This window comes from Xenopus laevis, chromosome 1S (genome assembly GCF_017654675.1).
Source record: "Xenopus laevis strain J_2021 chromosome 1S, Xenopus_laevis_v10.1, whole genome shotgun sequence".
NCBI classification, from domain to species: Eukaryota; Metazoa; Chordata; class Amphibia; order Anura; family Pipidae; genus Xenopus; species Xenopus laevis.
In genome coordinates, this window is record NC_054372.1 from 101,434,709 (window position 1) to 101,459,352 (window position 24,644).

General features: G+C 38.2%; 1 protein-coding gene across 3 annotated transcripts in view; it reads left to right on the top strand.

The window, feature by feature from the left end:
* Positions 1–2,593: 2,593 nt before the first annotated feature.
* fcho1.S (FCH and mu domain containing endocytic adaptor 1 S homeolog) overlaps positions 2,594–24,644 on the top strand; it is a 47,797-nt gene continuing 25,746 nt past the window's right edge. Inside the window, exons 1-8 of one of the 3 annotated variants that reach the window (XM_041580010.1) lie at positions 2,601–2,745; positions 8,339–8,374; positions 9,639–9,704; positions 10,479–10,571; positions 19,450–19,541; positions 20,852–20,881; positions 23,370–23,444; positions 23,949–24,090. In XM_041580010.1, coding sequence (XP_041435944.1) covers positions 10,545–10,571; positions 19,450–19,541; positions 20,852–20,881; positions 23,370–23,444; positions 23,949–24,090 — 366 coding nt within the window. In that variant the 5' untranslated portion in view covers positions 2,601–2,745; positions 8,339–8,374; positions 9,639–9,704; positions 10,479–10,544. Of the gene's footprint in view, positions 2,746–8,338; positions 8,375–9,638; positions 9,705–10,478; positions 10,572–19,449; positions 19,542–20,851; positions 20,882–23,369; positions 23,445–23,948; positions 24,091–24,644 lie in introns of all 3 variants that reach the window. The other 2 variants (XM_041580009.1, XM_018239908.2) reach the window with 2 other exon arrangements.

Consider the following 24,644-nt stretch of genomic DNA (forward strand, 5'->3'; position numbering starts at 1 on the left):
CACACTCTTTTAAACAGCAATTAACCCGTTGCAATGCAGGGCGCTGAGTTCTCTTAGTGTAGAAAAGAAACTGGGAACTGGGATTTACAGGGCAGTGTCTCCACCTAATGAGCACTGAGGATCACCCCTCAGGGGATTTCCACTAGAAAAATAAAAGACACAGTTTGCAGTAAACCAATTTAAAGTGGACCTGTCACCCTGACATAAAAAGCTGTATAATAAAAGTCCTTTTCAGATTAAACATGAAATCCAAATTCTTTAGGCATAGAGGCGGAGCAGACAGTTACTTTCACTTTCCATTTAGCACTTACAAGATATCAATGCACTCCCCACATTCCCCCTCTCTCTTTACGATTTAATTGTGTAACCAGTGCATGGGGATGGACATCAGGTCCCGCATTCTGGTACATAAAAAAGATTTTGAGATGATGCAAGGCTTGAATTAATAACAGTGTCCACAAAATGGCGCTTGCCTGCTTGCTATAATTATGAATTCCCAGACTGAAGGAAACAAGATTCAGATAATTTATATAGTGTAATTAAAGTTTATTTTGCTTGACTAATTTTATAAAATAGTATTTGGAATATTTTTTTCTGGGTGACAGGTCCCCTTTAACTTTATATAAAATTGAATGCAATAACTGTAAATACAATTCACACAACTAATTCTGCCCTGGGGGACCTGTGTTGGCTATCAAACCCCTGTCAACGTATTTCAATGCCACAGTCCCACACTCCACTCCACACGAGTGGATAAAGTTCCCCAGTTCAGTTTCCTTCCCCAATAGCTCTTATGTTCCCAGATAGAGTTACCTGCCCAAGGTACCTTTCCCTTTGGATTTGTTAGCCGCTCCCACGTGGTAGGTACACAAGCAAAAGCTGTCCTCACACAAGGGACACACAAGGATTTCAACAGGCATCCAACATCTGAACTGGATGCAGGGTAACCTCTCCCTTTAGACTGAAAACTCAAAGCTATCCAGTTGAGTACACACATACAGTCTCTCTTTTCTGCAGCTCCTTTAACACATGCTGCACATATCTGGCTCTGGCTTGCTGCTACAACAGGGCTCCCTCTGTAACCCTGTGCATTTGGTTCCAAAGCAAGGCACTCCCCTGGGTCCCTTTTCTCTCCCAGAGATGCACTGGGGCTCTCAGCCAGGTCCGGATTGAGAATTAAAATAGGCCCTGGCATTTCAGGTACACAGAGGCACAGAGACCACATTTGATGATGTCACTTATGGTTTGCAGCAACATCATTTCCGGTTTGATGGTGGTTGGCGGATTGCGGATAAGGCAGTTGCGGGTTGGGGTAGCGGTTCAAAGTGGTTGTAAATATGCAGGTCGCGGTTCGAGTTGCGGGTTCGTATCGAGTCCGGGTCTTAGAAATTGGTTCTGCGTAGGACTCTATGTCGGGATAGGGTTGCCACCCGGCCGGTATTTTACCGGCCTAGCCGGTAAACCACCTGCCAAAGCCGGGGTAAGTATTACAAATTTTGCTGGTAATTTGTAATACCCTTAAGAAAAAGCCCTTGGCCTGCCCCCAATTCGCTCAGTACTTACCTCTTTTTTTTTGGTTTTTGTCCATGCTCCGCCCCTTTTGCATCACTGTGCGTGACTTCGTCCCCTTCACGTCACGACCTGCCCTTTTTGTTCCCGCCCACCCAACATTTTTTTAGAAAAGGTGGCAACCCTACGTCAGGACACCGGGAAAAAACCTGGTGGGCCCAGGCCATTGTGGACCCTCGCCAGCCCAGACCTTATCGGACACCCTGCCCCCTAAAGTAAAATATCAATGCTCGGCAGCCAGGCATTCGCGCATGTGTCGCACCGGCATTTGGGCATACACTCTGGTATTCGTGCATGTGTACGGGGGCGCAGAGGTTTGTAAGTCGGGACGAGCCCCCCCCCAGAACTGCTAGGAGGGCCCTTGGTGTTGCAGCCCCAGTAGTCCCCCAATGCTCTAGTCCGACCCTATCAGAATTTCACTCTCTACCTAGATCATACTAAAAGTGAGCTTAAAGTTGTACAACCCCTTTAAAAAAGCTTTCAGGTTCCAGGTATATAGGGGCAAGACATGGAAGTAGTTGTAGCTGGACACAGCCATGGACTGTCCGTTTTACATACTTCATTTCTTCATTTCTGCTTATACTCTCAGTAAATGAGCAATTGCCGCCTGCTAAATCGGTGCCTCCCTCTACCACTGAAGAACTCAGCTCATTTATATAGACAAATAATGTATTTTGATCTCATACCACTACATAAGACGTGTGCCAGACAGTGCCACAGAGCAAAGAATATCTACTAGTACTACTAGTACTACTATATCACCTTTTTCGTCAAGAGGAACTGAAATACTTGGGAACTACTATACGTGTATTTTTCTGCGTACTCTAAGTCGCACCAATCACCAAGCAGTACACTTTTACCGTCTTGTCCAATCAGTGACAGTAGCGCCTCCTCACGAATATCTCTGGAGATGGACAAGTTGGTGAACCAATAAACTCGATAAGGGGCGGGGCTTTTGTCTGCCAGCGGTATGTGTGAAGAAAACAGGAGTTGCTATCGATTGGCCTTGACTTGGCAAGTGGGCGGGAGAAGCAGCGATACCCTCCAACTGAGAGCAAGGGAGGGACGTGGCCATGGATAGCGGCTGAAGTGGTTATCCTGGGGGAGAGAGAGAGGGGGGAATGCGGTACCTGAGGGGAAGCAGCAGCGTTGCGAGGCCTGTGTGTGCGGTGACAGGTGAGGGGCAAGTGGTTGTACGTGGAATTGTGTGGGGTGGTTGCTCTGTAGGAATCTGGGTAAGATAGACTTACAAGAGTGATAGCGTCGGCAGGTGGGAAAAGGTGCATGTTGAGATGGGGTACAAGGAAGGATAGCCAAGGGAGATGGGATTAGAGTCAACATGGCTACTTAAGGGAAAGTGGGGAAGTGTTGGGCCACGGAGAGCCCAGTTAGTACACCTGCACTCTTTCTCCAGGCTCTTCCTCAATCTATATTATGTGTGTTGCACCTGTGTTTATTATATCGACTCCCTGCACCTCCTCAGCTTGTCTCTTGGGGTTTTGAACACGAGGGTTTCCTCCTGGCATTTAAGCTAATGACTTGCACTTGTGACATGTGACATAAAAAGTGCTGAGAGTGTAGGCAGCCACCCCCTCATACACCATATCAGAGAAGTCTCTGCAGCACATGATCCTATTCACTGTATCAACCAGAACACAAGTGTTCATTTCCCCCTAACTGTATCCATCCCAGAGAGGTGAGTGGGAATATGAGGGTACAATGCATTTCATCCTCAGTACCTGAGCTGTTCAGTGATATTTATGAGCTACATGTCTGCTCTTTGTGCAGTGCTTCCATTAGTGTAGCCTTTTTTAATAGGTGTTTAGCAGAAGAAACTGGCACACACTGTTATGTAGCCTAGGAGATAGCCGCGCCAGTCACCTACAGGTTTGAGACCGTGCTGCCTGAAATATGAAGTTTATTCTTCTTTCCTGCAGCTATTTACTTGATGCACTTGCTTCTTTGACAATCTACAAAAAAACACCTTTTGACCAGTTTAATGCCTGGCCCACTCTTCAACCCATGGACGTTTCTTGAATACCACACTTTTTTTGAATATATTCTTTCACCTTTTAGGCACTCTTGCTTCCTGCTGCTCTCTTGAGGTTCAGTTTCTAGGCCTGCTGCAGTTCTTGGTATACTTTTCTTATAGGTTCGAATGTAACAGATTACAGACATATGCTGCAGGGTTGGACAGTAGATGCACACACACATATACATATATATATATATATATATATATATATATATATATATATATATATATATATATATATATATATATATATATATATATAAAAAACATAAAGGGAGTACACAAAAATCAAGAGGTTAAAAGGGCCGTGCTCAAAAGAGCTTACAATCTAAAAATGGAGTAGATTAGCTCCCAAATGCCTCTGTTAATCTTCCATCTTTTAGGGTATGCATGCAGTTCCTTTGTGGAGGAACATGTTAATTATTTAAACCTAGCAGAACTCCTTTTCCATGCTTTCTTCTCTACTTCTTTGGAAGTGCCATTGTAAATGTCAAATTGCCTATTTGTCACAACATCATCCAATAATCTGATTTTAAAATACTTTTTTTTTTATCACATGGCTCAGATCTCTGACAACACACAATGTTTCAGGGCCAAACACTGCCTTTTTTCATGTTAGGTTTTCCTTGCCATGTTCAATGCTGCCTCTCCGCCGTTCTATATATTTATTTAGGGTCTAACTACTGATACTTTCTTCTATGGTAGTCATATATTTGTGAACAGGCTGGTTTGTCTGCTCATTTATGATGAGATCACATCAGAGTTTGGCCAAATCACTAGGTTGTCCCAAACATGCATCAAGGATAATAGTGTTTCTGGTTTATCATTGGCTGATTTTTTTTTTTTATCTTCTCCCCATACCACACTCCACACTCTAATAGCAGTGCATTAGTGATGTGCGGCCTGGCCGATACCCGTGGGCTCAGGCTGACTTGACTTGACTTCCTGGTTCATCCAAGCCATTCTTAAAAGCATTAACAGAATCCGCCATCACAGAATCACCCGGCAGTGCAATCCACAACCTCACTGTCCTCACTGTAAAGAACCCCCTACGTTGCTTCAAATGAAAGTTCTTTTCTTCTAGTCTGAAGGGGTGGCCTCTGGTACGGTTATCCACTTTATTGGTAAAAAGGTCCCCTGCTATTTGTCTATAATGTCCTCTAATGTACTTGTAAAGTGTAATCATGTCTCCTCACAAGTGTCTTTTTTCCAGAGAAAACAACCCAAATCTTGACAGTCTACCCTCATAATTTAAGTCTTCCATCCCTCTAACCAGTTTAGTTGCACGTCTCTGCAGCTCATTTATATCCCTCTTAAGGACTGGAGTCCAAAACTGCACCTCACACTCCAAGTAAGGCCTTACCAGGGACCAAGAAAGGAGCAAAATTATGTTTTCATCCCTTGAATTAATGCCCTTTTTTATGCAAGACAGAACTTTATTTACTTTAGTAGCCCCAGAATGACACTGCCTTATTATCTACAAAAACCCCAAGATACTTCTCATTTAAGGAAACTCCCTACACACTGCCATTTAGTGTATTACTTGCATTTATATTATTTTTGCCAAAGTGCATAACCTTGCATTTATCAACATTGAACCTCATTTTACAATTTGCTGGGCAGTTTCCCAATTTAGGGTAGAACTACAAGGAAGTTTTCTGCGCAATCCGACACGCTGCGACAAATCTCTACCGTCAAATCACATTGGATGGAAATAAGTTAAGTGAATGCATTGTCGGATGGTTTCGCAGTGCTGATCCGACGCAACACGACTTTCAGATGCAGACACATCGCATGACGCCGGCGTTTTGTCACAATGCGTTGGATCGCATCAAAAACGGCCTTGTAGTTCTACCCTTAGACAAATCACTCTGCAAAGTGGCAGCATCCTGCATGGAACCTATTGTTCTGCACAATTTAGTATCATCTGCAAAAATAGAAACAGCACATTCAATGCCCACCTCCAGGTCATTAATAAACAAGTTGAAAAGCAAGGGAACTAGTACAGAGCCCTGCGGTACTCCACTAACAACACTGGTCCAATTAGAAAATGTTCCATTTACCACCACTCTTTTTAGTCTATCTTTCAGCCAGTTCTCTATCCAGGTACAAATATTATGTTCCAGGCCAACATTCCTTAATTTAACCAGTAATCTTCTGTGTGGCACTGTATCAAATGCTTTAGCAAAGTCTAAGTAAATCACATCCACTGCCATCCCAGAATCGAGGTCCCTACTTACCTTCTCATAAAAAGAAATTAAGTTAGTCTGGCAAGATCTATTATGCATAAAACCATGCTGGCACAAACTCATAGTATTATGATTTGTAATGAAGTCCAGTATCTTATCCTTTATTAACCCTTCGAAAAACTGTCCTACTACTGACGTCTGACTAACTGGCCTATAGTTTTGAGGCTGAGAATGGGATCCCTTTTTGAATAGCGGCACCACATTAGAAATTTGCCAGTCTCTCTGCACCATGCCAGACCTCAATGAATCCTGAAAAATTAAGTAAAGAGGTTTGGCAATCACAGAGCTAAGCTCGCTAATTACCCTGGGATGAATACCATCTGGCCCCAGACCTTTGTTTATCTTAACATGTTCTAGTCTCTTTGGAATTTCCTCATGTGTGAACCATGCATCATTAGTTGTATTACTAGAATTGGGACTATCTAGAGAAAAACCTTCATTAACTGTGTCCTGGGCATAGAGGCGGGGCAGACAATTACTTTCACTTTCCATTCAGCACTTCCTAGATGTAACTGCTCTCCACACATTCCCCGTTCTCTTCACCATTTAATTGTGTAGCCATGGGAATGGACATCAGGTCCCCCTTTCTGGTGCACAAACAAGATTCTGAGCTGATGCAAGACTTGCCTTAATAACAGTGTCCACAAAATGGCTCCTGCCTTCTTGCTATAATTATGAATTCCCAGACTGGAGGAAACAAGATTCAAATAATTTATATAGTGTAATTAAAGTTGATTTTGCTTGACTGATGTGATAAAATAGAATTATGAATTATTTTTTTGGGAGACGGGTGCCCTTTAATGTTTAAATATCTTTCTGGTTTGAGGTATGAATATCCGATCCATTATCCCGAAAAACCCCAGGTCCCGAGCATTTTGGATAACCAGTCCCATACCTGTATTGTAGTTGGAAGCAGTATTTGTTTATCCCTTTTCGTCCTCTGTTTTTGACTTCAGGTCTAATGAACTGCTTCTGTTACATTGTTTCAGGGGTTAGTTCCTGCAATGTTGTGAATGCATTTCAGTGCTTCTTAGTTTTGATTGTATCCAGTGCTGCATCACCACCAGTAAACACTCGTCATCTTTAATGATATGTTTATAATAGCTCTCAGATCTCTCTGCCATTAGGCCAAGCTCACACATGGGGCTCATTTGCTAATATTGGAAGCAACCTAAGCCAACCAGCCAAAATGTAGCTTTCATTTTGTCCAGTTACTGCCCAGGTGTAAATGTGCCCATTGTTAGAGAACAAGCCCAAATGTTTGAAATTATTGACAGTATAGCCCTACAGACTAACTAACTATATATTTTATGGTTTCACTAGTTTAGCTATGTATATATAAGCACTTTTCTTATAGTACATTAAAGTACATAAGAATGTACCAGTGCATTATACTCATTTAGATAAAGAAGCATTCTTCTTAAAAAAGTAGTGTTTCAGGCTGATTTATTGAATATTTCTGCAAAAACACTAATAATCCCTCCCCTCCCTTCTCTTCCACTTCCTGCTCTCTGAATTCCCAGGCTGTGCAGGGGAGCTGGCAGCACTCAGCTCACTGCACTGTAGGACAGGAACCAATCAGCAGCTAGCAGGACCTGATAGGGAACTGAAGCCTGTCTTTGCTTGTGTTACTGCAGGGCTGTGATTGGCTGCCCCCCTCTTACTGTGCTTCTGGCAGGCACCGTTAGGACATGCCCACCCCTCATTTGAAACACGGACAGGGAGCTTCAATAAAATGGCTATATTACTCATAATTTCCTACAAAATTAGGGATTTTTCATTTATCCTATGTCTCCTTTAATAGTACAGATGAGCTGGGTGGGACTAGAGTGTTATGTAAAATACTTTTTTCACTTAACAATTATTGTATCTAGGATAATGATGATGTTGTCCTCTTTCCTATTCCCTATTGCCGCTTTCTCTATTACTGTCACTTCTTTTTTTTTTTTTTTAGGCTGTCACCCTGTCAGAATGCTTTTTTTCATTCCCTCCCACACATCTTTCAGGGAAAATCCAGGCATCTTTCAGGGACTTGGCTAGCTTCAACAAGCCGCACTGTCATTTCTAACATTTCTTATTTTCAAACCTTTAATTTTTTTTTTTCTTTCATTTTGATGTTGGTTTGTGTATTTTCTCATGTAACTTGCTCTTTGTTGTAGATTGTAATATCAAACAATTGCATTCTGTACATGTACACTGCTGAAGAATATAATATTATTAGTAGTAAATGTAGGTCATCACTACCAGTTTTAGATGACTTGATAGATTGTTTTGGTGGATAAAGTCACTCATTGCAATCAATCAGCACCTAGTCTTATACTGGTCTGATGTATACACTTAAAAAAATCTAGTTGAATCTTGTTAGTAGACCAGGATAGGTCTTGCATGATCTACACAGGTTTTTACTCTTGTGTTGCAGTTGTTTTGAAGCATTACCCTGCACAAGAAAAGATAGAAGTAACTTAGCCATTCTTTTATATTACAGCTGTTACCACCGCAAAGGAAGAGTATTCGCATGAGTGTAAGTGGCCCTCAGCGTAGCTTTTCAGAGGATGTTATAGGGATAGATGTGCTATGCATCTTGGCAAAATGAATTTAATATGCTGAGTTAATGTGGTTTTCTGTGACAGATTTGCCTGTACAGGGAAGGATATAATACTGACAGTTGATTACAAGTTTGGATTGATGTGGACATAGATATGAACAGGTTAAAGAAGATTAGACTAAACTGATAGCACAATTACAATTTGCTGTAATAAAAAATAACTGGGTTAGACCATGAGAAGTAAAGAATATTTTTGAAGGACGTGAAAACCCAAAAAATTATTTTTGCCAATTAAAAGAAAACATAATTCTAAGCAACTTTGCAATATACATTCATTACAACTTTTCAATGGTTGTTAAAGGGGTGGTTTGCCTTTAAGTTAACTTTTAGTATGTTATAGAATGGCTATTTCTAAGCAAAATTTCAATTAGCCTTTATTTTTTTAATTTATTTTTGCATTCTTCTTCTGACTCTTTCTAGCTTTCAAATTGGGTCACTGACCCCATCTAAAAAACAAATGCTCTATAAGGCTACACATTTATTGTTATTGCTACATTTTATTACTCATCTCTATTCATGACCTCTCCTGTTCAGTCTCTTATTCCAGTCAATGCATAGTTGCTAGGGTAATCAGGACCCTAGCAACCTAACTGCGGAAATTGCGAATTGGAGAGCTGCCGAATTAAAAGCAAAATAACTCAAAAACAATAAATAATAAAATGAAAACAAATGTCAAAATTGCCTCTGAATACCACTTGTTACATCGTAATAAAAGTTAATTTCAAAGGTGAGCAACCCCTTTAAGTTATATGTATTGATATTGAAAACAGTGTTTTTCACTTTAAATTCTCTTCCCTGGTGGCTCTGGCTTTTGAAACAATGTAACTCAAGCCAACAAATTGAGAGACCTGTCTTGCTAAAAGAGAATAGCTTTTGCAACATTGTTTAAAAAGTAACAACCAGGAGTTAAGCAAATGTTGCTTTCAATAGGAATTACATATACAAATTTTCTTTTATTTGGCAAACAATTATATTTTTGGTTGACAAGTCCTTTAAAATACTGTTGGAGCAGTGTGACTTTTTAATAATCACATTAAATGATCAAAATGCCAAATACAGTTTATCATTGACTCTATCGAAGCAAACCTAAAATGAGGGAAGCCAGAACAGTCACCTGTATGCATGTAGCAAGAAAAGCTCTTGTGTCAATGAAATTCAAACCTGGAGTGTCTTCTTGCAGTGATACCTCCTTCTCCTTTGCAATTGGAGGATGCTGATAAAGGAGCTGCACAGACATCGGTACACTGTGAGTACCTGTTATTCTCTTCTGAATGACCTGTGTCATATGGAGGGTTAGATGACTTGACTGTCAATGCCACTCCCTAACTACAGTCATCATTCAACAATAGATGTTTCCATGTCAACTTTACTGCTTTTGGCGTTTCTCTCCATACTAAAACCCATAACTTCTTTCTTCTGGCTGCCACAGCTTCCATTCTTCTTTTATTCTTAAATCCCTGTGTTATTGTCCTTGTATCTCTTGCTCTTTATATTAAAAACTGAGCAAACTAAAGATCCACTTTACACAAGATTTATAAAATGAGGCAGTGTCTCTGAAGTAGTTGCCCTGTCCATAATCTGATCCCAAACCACACCCTTCTGATAGGTATGCTTTTAACACACGTGTATTTTACTTTGGTTTGACCCTCCAATCCTTCCCTCCATCTGTTGGATTCTGTCTCCCTTAATGAAGTGTTTGGTTTGTGCTGCTATATGAAAGAGATTTTGCAATTTTTACATGGTTTCGTGTGCACATACGTACATGCGGATAACTCTTCTAACATAAACCATACAGAGAACAGTGTCTAAAATTCCTCTTCTTTTTCCTTTTCATCCCCTTTTGCTTACTTTCATCTGTGCTATTACAAATGTTCTTTGATATCTATTCCCTATTTCAAGCGTCTCCTCTGTTCTTCCTTTGGCTCATTCACTCCTCTTCCCCTCCCTTTCTTTTCCAGTTCCCCTCTTTCATATACAGTTCTCCTGGTATCATTCACTTGTCATTCTCATGTCCCCTTAGCTCTGTGACTGCTGACTGACCTGCTCTGGCTGCAGAGGTGGCTACTTTGCACCTTACAGATACAATATGTCTTTTTTTGGAGAACACTTCTGGGTAAGAACAAACTGTGCTGTTCCTTAAATTTACTATTTATACTTTCCCTAAACCTTCCTCCTTTTTTTATTCTTTTGATTTTTAAGCTTTTTATCCACCAATGTTTTATGTTAATCTTTCACAAATTCTTCATTAACATGTTTTCTCTTCTTTCTTCTTACAATTAAGTTTTGTATATAGCTCCTCTGCATTTATATGTATGTATGTTTTTATATAAAGCTACTTATGCATGCAGGGCTATACAGCAGAACAATACATTGATAGAACAATGGAGGTCAATGCAATAAATACAAATTCAAAGTACTTTTGCATTAAAGATTGAGTGCTAAGTGTTACAGAGACAAGTGAAAGGATCTCCACTTTCCCTTACAATCTAAGCATTTATTATTGTTTTAACAGATTGCCTTATTTACCATGGGACTCGCTGTACTTTTAAATGCAGCTTATGATGCATAGGTATTATATATGTAAATAAGTTCATATTTGTATGTATACGCTTCCACATGCACTTACTCAGAGCAGTAGTCTGTTATTTATATAACTCCTGCATACGCCTCTGTAATCTCTTGTCAAGTGTAACAGCTTTGGGGGGTGAGCTGTGGGTGGAGTGAGAGCAGCAATCTGTTTTAAGATCATTTTAATATATCTTTGCATGTACACGTGCATATGTATATATTTCTTTTAATGTCCAGAGTGTTTTTTTAGATTGTAACCTTATTTAAAAATGTCTCCGCTCTGGTGCCTCTCCGAGGTTTTCTTTTATCTGTGGAATCCCTTATCCACAGTGACATGTAGTATACACTAATAGGACATAATACACAAAGTTCTGCAAATTTACATTATAAGACATATATCTTGTCTTACAATACATAATTGGTGGCTCAGCTTAACTGCCATATTCCACCATATTTTATTAAATAGGAGCTTGCTCACTCCGACCCAGTACTATAATGTAGTGAACATTAAAGATAATTTGATTTTCTACATCCTGCAACTCCAGATGCCTCCGGGACTAAATGTCATCAATGTGCACAACTTAATTTCTGAAGGCTAATTTACCCATTGTCTATGAGCGGAATTCATTATTTTAGCTTGTTTTCAAGTTAACCTCTTTGATAAAATACATATTCTGTTTTTATAGCGTTAGTTCTTGTGCTATTTACTTTTTACATCTTTTTTTCGCAGTTCAGAGATAGATGTCAGTTTAAACTTCTGATGGAAAATTGTAGTTTAAGGGGCAGATTCATTAAGGGTCGAATTTCGAAGTTAAAAATACTTTGAAATTCGACCCTCGAATTGAAATCCTTCGACTTCGAATATCGAAGTCGAAGGATTTAGCGCTAATCCTGCGATCGATCGATCGAAGGATTTTTCGTTCGATCGAACGATTAAATCCTTCGAATCGAACGATTCGAACGATTTTAATCCAACGATCGAAGGAAAATCCTTAGATCAAAAAAAGGTTAACAAACCTATGGGGACCTTCCCCATAGGCTAACATTGACTTCGGTAGGTTTTATCTGCCGAAGTAGGGGGTCGAAGTTTTTTTTAAAGGGAAAGTACTTCGACTATCGAATGGTCGAATAGTCGAACGATTTTTACTTCGATTCGTTCGATTTCGTATTCGAACGAATTTAACCAATTCGATGGTCGAAGTACCCAAAAAATACTTCGAAATTCGAAGTATTTTTCATTCGAATCCTTCACTCGAGCTTAGTGAATCGGCCCCCAAGTGTGTTACTTAAAAGCAAGTGGGCAAATTATTAGCTTTTAATTTGTGTTATCTACTGTATAAACTATTTCTATTAATCTGAAAAGTCATATACATTTAGAGCTTTATGTTTTGAGGCGCTTCTAAAACACCACTTGTTTTTAACTTTCTTTGTGAGACAGAAATACTTTTTACATACATAAATTCCACCAAATAATCATGTTGTACATTAGAATATAAAAATTTTCCAGGCAATCATGTAATGAAGAAGCACACTGGCAACCCGTGTAGATGCAGGGCAAGCCCTTGCAAAATTTTAAGTGATTAAGTGCAACATTTTGGGGCTTTGCCCCTTTGTCAAGCATAGTTGATCAAGGTACCAAGGGACATTTAAAGGGGAAACAATAAAAATGATTGGAAGTCAGTTATATGTAATACAATGTGAGAAATGTAATGCAATCAAAAGTTACTGAAATGCAAAGTCCATAATTCCATAGCTCCAAAATTCTATCTCCATAATTCCGGATTAAATTAAATTTTGAGAAAACAGATAAATCCAATTATAGTGTCTAAGTCCATAGTAACAAGATATGATTCACTCAAAAATTGTTGGTGTCGAAGTCCAGAGTAGTGAAGAGCAAAACTTATACATATCATAAAGTTAACTAAAAGACGTGATTTGTGCCATGCTTTGTCCATGTATAAAAAAGTGTTTGGCCATCATAGTTTCCTTCTTGTATTTCCCTGGATTGGTTTTCATCTTTACATCAGCACTAGTTGGTGCTGTAGGAGGGTGATAATTGCGTATTGTAGATTTATGTTCATTCAGTCTAACCTTTATGGGTCTAGAGGTTTGTCTCCAGAGTTTATTCTTAAGATGATTTGGTTTGTCCCACATAGGCTAGACCGCATGGTCATTTAAAGGGAAACTATACCCCCAAAATGAATACTTAATCAACAGAGAGTTTATATCATATTAAGTGGCATATTAAAGAATCTTACCAAACTGGTATATATATTTAAGTAAATATTGCCCTTTTACATCTCTTGCCTTTAACCACTTTTTTGTGATGGTGCTGCCTCAGAGATCACCTGACCAGAAATACTGCAACTCTAACTGAACAGAAGTGTGTAAAAAGACAGAACTTTTTCCGTTTATTGGCTCTTGTGTCCTAACATGTATTGTTTGTTTGGTTTGTTTGTGTGCACTGTGAATCCTAGGATCCCATGGCGGCGGCCCTAATTTTTTAAAATGGCAATTTTCTATTCATGATTACCCAATGGCACATACTACTAAAAAGTATTTTATTATCAAAATGGTTCATTTACATGAAGCAGAGTTTTAACATATGAGCTTTTTTATTCAGTATATTTGTATAGAGACCGACATTGTTCGGAGGGTGTCTTTTTTCTTTAATGCAATAAATAATGTCACAACTATTGCATGTAAAAAAAAATCCTTTTAATTTATGATTGGTACCTTGTTGAGGGTGTGTGGCCATATTGCTCAAAAAATAACATTGTAATGACTGCAATTTCTGCATGGAAATATACCAGTAGAGTGTTCTGAAAGATGATCCTTTGTATGTTGCTTAGCCTTAGAAATATTGGCCAATTAATCAAACCTACCTCTCCTATATGATAATAGAGAAGAAGCTTGAAACAGATGACCGTATTTGGGGTCTGTTTTTAATATTCCCCAGGATTTTAAGATAGTTTTTTTTTTTTTACAGGTCTTGGAGTTACTATCGAAGGAACTAATTAAAAGGAATTCTTTGAGATTTACTATATACCACATAGGTGCATTAGCATATAGTAGGGATGCACCGAATCCACTATTTTGGATTCGGCCGAACCCCTGTATACTTTGTGAAAGATTCGGCCGAATACCAAACCAAATCCGAACCCTAATTTGCGTATGCAAATTAGTGATGGGAAGGGGAAAAATTTTTGCTTCCTTGTTTTCTGGCAAAAAGTCACGTGATTTTCCTCCCCACCCCTAATTTGCATATGCAAATTAGGGTTCAAATTCAGTTCGGCCTGGCAGAAGGATTTGGCCGAATCCTACTGATTAAAGCCGAATCCTGAACCAAATCCTGGATTCGGTGCATCCCTACCATATAAGTAATCTTGAAAAAGTTTTTAGACCATAAACCGAAATGATGTAAAGGATCTGTAGCTTTCTAAGATAAAGTTTTCAGTGTGTGAGATATATATATATGTATATATCTTATCTTATGTTGTACCCGATTGTAACTGTGCTGCAACTATCTGTCTTGGTGGCAAAACAATCCTATTGGGTTTTATAATGTTAAAAAAAAGTCCCAGCATTTGGAAAATCCAATGTCCCAAGCATTTCAGATAATAGATTCTGTACCGGTACAACAATAAACCAGGGATGAGTTGCAGAAAATTGGTAAAAATGCTGCACATTGCTCAAATATTATTTGACTACTTTGCTAATCAATAGAGATGACTGTGGTTGTATATTAAAGTTTTTTGATTTTATAGTTCTGTCTCATGCTTTATTATTTTGAGAAGCGCTGTATGTTATTTTGGGGATAATGTGGGTGAATCTCGGCCTTGTTGACATTCAGAAAGGGATTTCAGTAACCAGGGGCAACCAGTCTCTCCTGGCAACAGGGCTGGTGAGACCCAGACTGGCACACAGGCCCATTCTGTGCCATAGGGCAATAGACAAGCTGGCATTGTTACTAGCCAGTGGGCAGCAGTGCCATCTGACATACTAACACAGTGTCTCTCTGCAGGTGTCCTACATGCAGCAGCTGTGTGGATTTTCTGTTATTTGCCTATATAGGGATGCTTGGTAGGGCCTTTTATTTAATGCTAATTTTCCTGTCTCTTGCTGTTTTCAATTCAGCGGAACGTCATATAGGCTACACTTCCCATTACTCTAGTGATGCTTCTGTATGCTCAGTGACATTTATTGCGGTAAAATAGCACATCATAATCAGAAAGTAGCATGAAACTAAACTGCATATTATTGCAAACCTACTTTTTGACTTTCTTTTTTTTTTTGCATTTGTGCCTGCACATGTGTAGTCATACAGCCTGTGTGCAGCAAAGAAGCTTGCCCTGTTGCCCTCTATGGTTTTTACTGTAATTTGTCTTATAATAAAAGATGATTTTACATGTGTCAAAGGGGCAAGGCTACTCAGCACCTATTATCTGTATTCCCTGCACATGCAAATTTTTTATGCATATTGCCATTTTGGATCTGATACTGCTCAGTTCCTTAGTGTGACCTTTGAAAACTGGGATTATGTAGATAAATCTGTAAACCTGTCAAGTAGCAACATTTTGAGAGCTTTGCCATCAATGAGATGACTTCAAATTAAAAGAGAATGGCAAAGTAGTAGTGATCTGCACCTTACTGACACCCAGCACCTTTTGGCAGGAGAATGATGTGGCAATATTTTTTGGGGGTGTTTGTAGCTGTAAACAAATGCTTTATATTATAGGCAGCTGAATTTAATGTAAAGCCAAATGTAAAATGAGAAATCCGCATAATCCTATGTATGCATAAATTAAACCATATACACTATACACCTTTTGCAACATTGTAACAAAACAGATATTTCTCAAGGTTTGCAGGGCTCTTCTAGTAGAAGTTAGATATAACATTAAAAAAAAACCCCTCTTGGTGTTGCTCATAATAAATGATATATGGTGATTTAAATTTGGGCTAAATATTACACTTTTTAAAAATGCATTTATATTATTATCTGTGCTCCCTGACTGTGTTTAAAATGAGTGGGAACACAAACAAAATGGGATTTTGGTAGCCAGTTACAGCTCAGCCTTTACACAGGGAACTATTGTAAAGCAGTTTCTAGTTGCTAGTTGCCTACCCACAAAATAAGGATTCACTGGTCTGAGGTGGCGAAGGCAAGTCTGACGCAAGAGGTAACATTCATTAAAATCCGCATCTTAGTGAATTTGCCTAGTTGTGAAAATTCGCCTGGCGTTAAGAGTGCGAAGTAGCGCTACAGTCTATCTCCTTCGCTAGTGAATTCACGCCTGTGCCCGTTAGTAAATTGGCGATGTACCAAAATGACGTCACAGTGGCGAATTTTCGTTAACGTTAGTCATTTCGCCCTTTAGTGAATTTCCCTCATTGGGCTGTTTTTTTTTTTTATTTATTTATAGTGGTTTGACCACAAGGAATTCTAGATTTTGGAAACAAAACTTTTCATTGCAAAAAGATTTTTTTTGGCCTTCTCGTCCCTTTTTAGCCATGTCACTGCTCCCTTGTGATGTTGCTTTTCTCTATGGGGCAGATTTATCAAGGATCGAATTAAGAGTTCATGGGTGTTTGTAAAAACTCGCATAAACTCCCATGAACTCGAAATTCTAATAAAAAATTAGCAATCGAAATTTATCAAAAAAATTTCAAACTCATACGTATGTTCTTATGACTTGTGTCCTAGGTTTTCCATTCTTTACACATTGTAATAAGCTGTGTAATAATAGGTGATATAATTTTCCATTGTCATTTTAAATCCCTCTGGAAAATAAAATGCAGTTTAGAACGAGTGTGTTAATTTTTTTTGACCAACCATGGATCCTTTAGTTCCAGCAGTATACACAAATCCAGACTTTACATGATAAGACCAATATTGATTTTTTATGAGATTCCGTTTATTATGACCATTAAAGTTTTACAGCTCCATCGCAAGGTAATATATGCATTTAAAAAAATAGAGGCTGGATTAGCAATTCAATTCACCTTAGTACAGTGCTTCACTAAAACATATGTGGGGTGCATTTAGACACACTGATTCATTTAGGTATGAGCTGGTTCACATAGGATACAGGTGCTTCATTAAATTTGGTACAGCTATGCAAATACATGCCTGAGCAACACTTTCTCATTTTTCTTTTGTGTCATGATCCACCCTAATTTTGTATTGTACATCTTGTGTACATTCACTACCAGATCTATACAAAAGTCACTGTATGGAAAAGTCTTTCTTGCCAAAGTATAGTATTTTTTTAGGGGAGTGTAATAATTAATTAAACCCGTAACATGTTGAAGTACATATTTATTGTATTCAAAGGGCTTTTAAAGATCCTTTCTGTACATTATTTTAAAAAATTAACTAAATCTCTGGGGGCAGTTGGGGATTTCCGCTACAAGAGGCAGTCAGTAGCACCCAATTGCATGTTCAGTACTTCCTTTTACTCATCACCAGGCACTCAGATATTCTGAAATATAGTTTTGCACCATCCCTACCACACTTCAGCAAGCAGAGCAGTCTTTACACAGCAGATAATCAAATGTGATGCATTATTAATACTGGTATATCTTAATACGCAGTTTTATGTTGGAATTTTCTTCTGATCTACAAACACATGGTAAGAGATCCAGTGAATGTAAGAATGAACAGCTAAATTTGCTAACTGAATCTTTTTTCCTGAAATATACTGGCACACACATGTATGTATATATGTATGTAAATCTATGATAGCCTTCAATTAATTTGGAACTTTCTCGATAATAAGTTTCCAAATAACAGATTATGATCTTTTTATTTTAACTTTATTTTTGTACCAGAAGTTAATGGAGGCATTCATCCAAAATCTACTTGTTGTATAATAATGTATGGTACACATTAATTGAAAAATGTTCAGTGATTTTACAGTTATTTTTAAATGTAAAAAAGCAAGTTTTCTATGTGTGAGTGAAATGTAATGTGCTGGCAGTTACATACAGTGAGCCCAACATAAGTAGTTGTGTTTTCTGCTTAGTCTAAGTTTTATAAGAATTAAATAAACATGACCAGTAATTGGTAAATAGTTTCCAAGTTTGACTTACACATTGACAGTACTCTTGCTGTTGGTAATCATAAGAGGCCCCCTTTGCAGGGGTTTTGGGTAATTAGCCCACGTCCTGGCCAGGCCCTCTGGATGGTGGGCCCTGCCAAATATCGAATAGAGTCCCAATTAAGAAAAATATGATGAAAATAGAACATGTCTGTCCATTGTTTTGCTCTTGCCATGCCCTGTTTATTCCACAATCTTCTTAAACTTCATCCATCCCTTCTGCAAGCACACCAGTTCATGTTTGAAGCCGTTGTGTGTCTTTCAGCATATCCGACTGCAACAGGACCCCACCTTGATAGCAGACTGACTCCTGATGGCTATAACATAATAACCAGCTATTGATGTTCATGGCTATCTAGGTTGAAACCTTTGTCAACTGTAAAACAGGGTGGCGACAGCAATGAGAGGCAGGGCAGGGTGATGTTGCTGGGTGGGCAGTGGTATTGGGGACAAGGGTAATGATATAGTGGACTGTTGTTTGGGCTGATTGGGGGGACCCAGTATCAGAGTTTTGTCTGTGTTTCAGAACCCCAAACAGGACAGCCCAAGGAAATACCAGGCTGTCCTGATCAAAACCCTGCCAAAGCCTAGCAACCCTATGGCTATGTTTATGTTGTACAGTTTTTGTGTTTAAATATATATATCTCTATATCAAGAATCCAAACTGGTGCACTCCACAATGAAAAAGTTAAATGCCTAGGTGCTGGTAAAACTTGCATATATTCAAAGAAAAAAGACCGCACTCACAGGACTTGTATTGAAAAAAAGCCACAAGGGCTGTGATTTATTCCTCAACGTTTCTGCTATCAAACTCTAGCCGTCCTATATATACACAAAAGCCATGAATATCTTATAAATTATATCCTTATAAACAGTGAGTTCTGATGTCATTTCTGTCACATGACTCACTGAAATGTGTGTATTATAATAAATAAAGTACTCCCAGTTGCAAATTATGAGAATATTAGAAGTTACCTCGGAGTTCCATGACCTTTTATAAAAACACTCGGACTTCGGCCTCGTGTTTTTTTATGGTCATGAAACTCCTCGGTAACTTATAATATCCTTATATTTTACAAGAGGGGGTACTTTATTCACTATATATAATATATATATATATATATATATATATATATATATATATATATATATATATATATATATATATATATATATATATATATATTTACATATATATATATATATATATATTTACATTATTTCATTTCATTCATTCAACAGTCAGTTCTAGCTTGTGATCCTTACCTGAAAGTAGCTTTACATGTGATTTGTTAATTAATTGCCTTTTGTTTTTAACAGGGGGATAAAAACTCTGGCTTTGCTGTTTTGTACCATAATATGAAACATGGACAACTATCTGTCAAAGAACTGGCAGACTTTGTGCGAGAAAGGTAAACATTTATGAAACCAACCTCAAGATATGCTATGTTTCCTGTACTAAAACGTGTCATTTGATATAAGGTTTTATGCAGAAGTTTATTAAGGTCTGTCCTGCCCCACAAATTGCATTATCAAACCTGACACACTTGAGATGACTGCCTGTATTTGAAGTCTGTTGTGGCAGTTTGCTGTTATAAATAGTGTAATTCTTTGCTGAACAAATAGTGCCACTTTTCACTGAGCACCTCTGTGCAGTGCTCATTTTCTTTTCACAAGTGGATAATGTTTTTCACAAGTTGCCACTGACGGCTATATGTATGTGTGCATATAAGGTTATTTTAACCATATATATTTATATGTAATTGTTTATTTTAGCCTTAATTCCACTACACTTTATTCAGAACCCAAACTTGATGATAATATATGTGGAACATTTGCATTTCCTTCCCTTTAAGTCCCATTTATAGTTATAACAAATTTTGTGAGCAATATTCATGCCCTTTGTACTAGATGGGGAATTTTAGAGTGTATGCAATAGGGAAGTCATTGTAACACCAAAAAACTTAGCACACAGACAAATGGAAAGACAGAGAAACTAAGTTGTGTGCCTAGTGAATAACAAGAAAAAGGAAGCATGTGGTTTCAAAGACAAAAGTAAATGCACCCTTGTACATGAGATAATTAGGAAGTGTATCATCACAACCATTTCATCAGGTTAAAAACTGTTAAAAGTAACATTAAGATAACTGCACAAAGGCTGTAGTCTCACTGCACTACTTTCTCAATAGGCAACTTTTACAGATGCATTCTGAATAATGTATGTATTGTATGACTGAAATAACATAAAGTATATATATAATAGCAATATTTGGTTTTAGCATCAATGGGAGCTAAGCAGAGGTCAGATGTCTGTAGGGGATTTCATTCTTGTACAGAATAAAACTCTTGCAGGAATCTATCTGCATTTATTGATATTACTAGCAGAACAAACATTATCAGGCAGAACTCCTGTTTGTTTAGGAGCAGAAAATGGTCAGAGGTTTGGGGTAGCAGAAGTAAAAATGGAAACAAAAGCACACACTGGGGGTCATTTACAACACTCGGCAAATTTGCACATGGGCAGTTACCCATGGCAACCATTTAATTATTGCATTCATTGTTCTACTTGCAGCTGCTTGGAAAAAGCCAAGAACTAATTGGTTGCTATGGGTTACTGCCCACAGGCAAATTTGCCCAGTGTAGATAAATGAGCCCCACTGTCTTTGCTGCATGCTGTAGAAAACATGCTTTAGAAACAATTTCACTTTATAATCATCTGTAGGCTATTGCTGGGGCAAGTCTGGCTCCCAATGTAAGTATTGCATTATAGTTTTTTTATAAATAACAACTGGTTTTAATGATTGTTTGCTTTGTTTGTTAAATAGTAACAAATGTAACCCTAAAGTAACCTCTGTATGTAGAAGTAGGTGGCACACACACATTTGCTAATCTAATGTGTATAAAGAAGAGCACTTAATGCTTATGCTGGACAATTGCTTTGCTCTGCACTCCCTAATCTTTATTCCGATCATTCAGATGCGCAAGTTAAGGTGGCCATAGATGCAAAGATCCTATCGTATGAATCTAGGATTCATACGATTTTCGGACCGTGTGTGGAGAGTCCCAACATTTTTCGTCCAGCGGAGATCGGTCGTTTGGTCGATCGGACAGGTTTGATTTTGTCCCGACCGTCCAGCCGGAGCCCATTGCGCTCTCATCGTAATCTGATCATTCGGCCATAGGGCCGAACATTCAGATTACCCCCGATATAGCCATGCCCGTTAATGGCATATCTGGGAAAGATCAGCTCGTTTGGCGGTGGCGCCAAACGGGCGGATCTTTGCGTCTATGGCCACCTTTAGGCGGGTATTTCAGGGTTTGCAAAGAAGACCCCCCCCTTTTCTGTATACAGTCTTGCCAATCACATGCAGCGCTATATTCAGAGCATGTTGTTCTTATTATTTGTACAAGTTCTAAATTAAACACAGTTAAGGGAGTCCAAACTGAAGAATGGTGGTGTTGATTTTGGCATGCTAGCTGCTCTATTACTTTGTTTGCTTAACACAAATATAATTATTTGTGCTTTAAAGGGATACTGTCATGGGAAAAAACATTTTTTCGAAAATGAATCAGTTAATAGTGCTGCTCCAGCAGAATTCTGCACTGAAATTCATTTCTCAAAAGAGCAAACAGATTTTTTTATATTCAATTTTGAAATCTGACATGGGGCTAGACATATTGTCAATTTCCCAGCTGCCCCAAGTCATGTGACTTGTGCTCTGATAAACTTCAATCACTCTTTACTGCTGTACTGCAAGTTGGAGTGATATCACCCCCTCCCTTTTTCCCCCCAGCAGCCAAACAAAAGAACAATGGGAAGGTAACCAGATAGCAGCTCCCTAACACAAGATAACAGCTGCCTGGTAGATCTAAGAACAACACTCAATAGTAAAAACCCATGTTCCACTGAGACACATTCAGTTACATTGAGAAGGAAAAACCGTAGCCTGCCAGAAAGCATTTCTCTCCTAAAGTGCAGGCACAAGTCACATGACTGGGGGCAGCTGGGAAATTGACAAAATGTCTAGCCCCATGTCAGATTTCAAAATTGAATATAAAAAAATCTGTTTGCTCTTTTGAGAAATGGATTTCAGTGCAGAATTCTGCTGGAGCAGCACTATTAACTGATTCATTTTGAAAAAAACATGTTTTCCGATGACAGGATCCCTTTAAGCATGCCAAGAGTACTATTTAGGGGATCAAGAAACATGGTGGCTTTATATGTGTTATGATGAAGTTATTATTGTCCTGCTGTAGTATTGCCTACCTTCTAAATTGGCTATTCTCTATTTTATTCTTTTTTTTTTTTTTTTTCCTTTTTGGTAAATATTGTATCCTTTACAAAGGTAGCCTCCATTGCAATATTGACTGTCTGAGATTTGGTTGATGCCTTTTGCTTAAATGGTGCACCTTGCTTTACCTCTTAGCTATCCATGATGGTTCACTACCTTTAATCACTATATAAACCTGTTTATTGTTTCATCTTCTTTGCCGAACAAAGTTTTATTTGTTCTTGTATAAGTCTCTCTCATGAAATATTTGTATTGTGACTCCAATTTATGACCTTATAGACTTGGACATAGACTTTGCCTTGTTTGTTGCATAGCTTAATTCATGCCTGCATACTGGCATGCTTTTTTGCAGAGCTGTCTACTCTCATGTTTACCTGGATACCACTGGCAGTAGTATAAAATTTCAGTCAACCACTTTGATTGCACAAAAGCCAGGGATTACTGTAAAATATATTCTTATGAACAGCTTTTGCTTATTTTGAAAAGAGTGAGAAGATAATTTCTGTAAGAACAAACATCTGGTTCTCTGCTGCTCTTCCTGAAAACCTGCAGCAATCTAAAATAAATACCCAATTGCCATATACAGTAAAAATAATGTTCCAGATAAGGTTGTTGTACATTTACCTGTAACACAAGTTACATTTTGTACACAAAAGCATAAACAAAGGGATATAGTTATCATGGGTGGAAAGACCATTCTCTATAAGTGAATTTCTATTTTATGTGGATAATGTGGTAGATACCAACTGATAATTCATTCACCAAAACAGGCATTTCAGTTATGAGTTTACAGTGCTTATGCTCACTTTTGCTTCTTTTAGTATTGTTACAACCATTTCAGGAAACAAATAAATTCCAAGACAATAAACCTTTAACTTGCATTATATGTAGGGGCTTACTCTGCATATTGATTTGTTTTTTTTTTTCATATCCAAATGTACCTTGCAGAGCAGCCATTGAGGAATCGTACTCAAAATCCATGCAGAAACTGTCCAAGATGGTCAGCAGTGGGAGCCATTTAGGGTATGTGTCACAGACATTCAGTAACTGAATAGGTAGAGATAATTTTGTGCCTGTCTGAGCCAATATTATTTCGATGAGGCCAGTATCTGCCTTTGTATGAACACTATCAACAAGCAAAAGTAATTTACGTCAATGGGTGTTTTTTTCACTGGCTTTTTCTTTGAATACTTTGGGCCTATGGGGGTTTTGTGGGAACTTTTTTTGCTGCAAAGTTTTGCAGTGGTTTCACAAAAATATTCACTGATGTGGACTTTAGCCACAAATCCATACTTGCTGAAAAATTGTGGCCATCACTTATGGGCACTATAAGACAAGGCTCACGAGTGTCTGCAATTTTAAAACATTGCTTCTAGTGTGTTACAAAATGTTGATTTAAAAAGACCTATGTAGACTGCTATTTCAAATGGTCTCAATATGTAACAGTGTAACATAATCCAATCAGTCTGATATATTTACTCTTTAGAGGTGAGTAGGATTCACGCTTTGGCTGTTTTCTTCCTGCAGGACATTTGCCCCAATGTGGGAGATGTACAGGGTGTCTTCAGACAAGCTAGCTCTCTGCCACCTGGAACTGAGCAAGAAGCTGCATGATCTTATCAAAGAGATCAGTCGGTATGGAGACGAACAAATCAAAATGCACAAAAAGGTAAAAGCATACCAATAATGTGTGGATATCACCATTTATACATATGTGTTTAAAACTGTTTAGTCTTTACATAGCACCTATATATTTCACAGTTTTTTACCTGCCTCATGTGAGTTTACAATCTAAATCCCTATCATATTACATACAACTACATTATGCAACCTTTTTGCATATTGTGCCATGACTGGAATCAAACCTAGGACCCCAGTATTACAGGACAGCACCATGTTAACCCTGATTTGTTGTATCTTGTTTAGTAATAAAACCATTTTTTCTGCCAAGTTGGTCCTGACACCTTACAAGAGATGCGATTTGCAAGTATTTATTCCTGAGTAAACTCTTTAATGAAAGTAATAATGAAATAAAACAATGAAAGTAATTGGATCAATATTTGCTCTAATTCCTTCTCGGCTATGTGTGCAAAAAAATTATTTTATGCGCACATTTTAAACTTCTGTGCGCAGTTTTTAAAAACTGTGTGCTCAGGTCAGAATTAATACAAAATATTTTATTTTCACACAAAATTCTTTGTGAGCTGTCCTCAAAATTTGTGA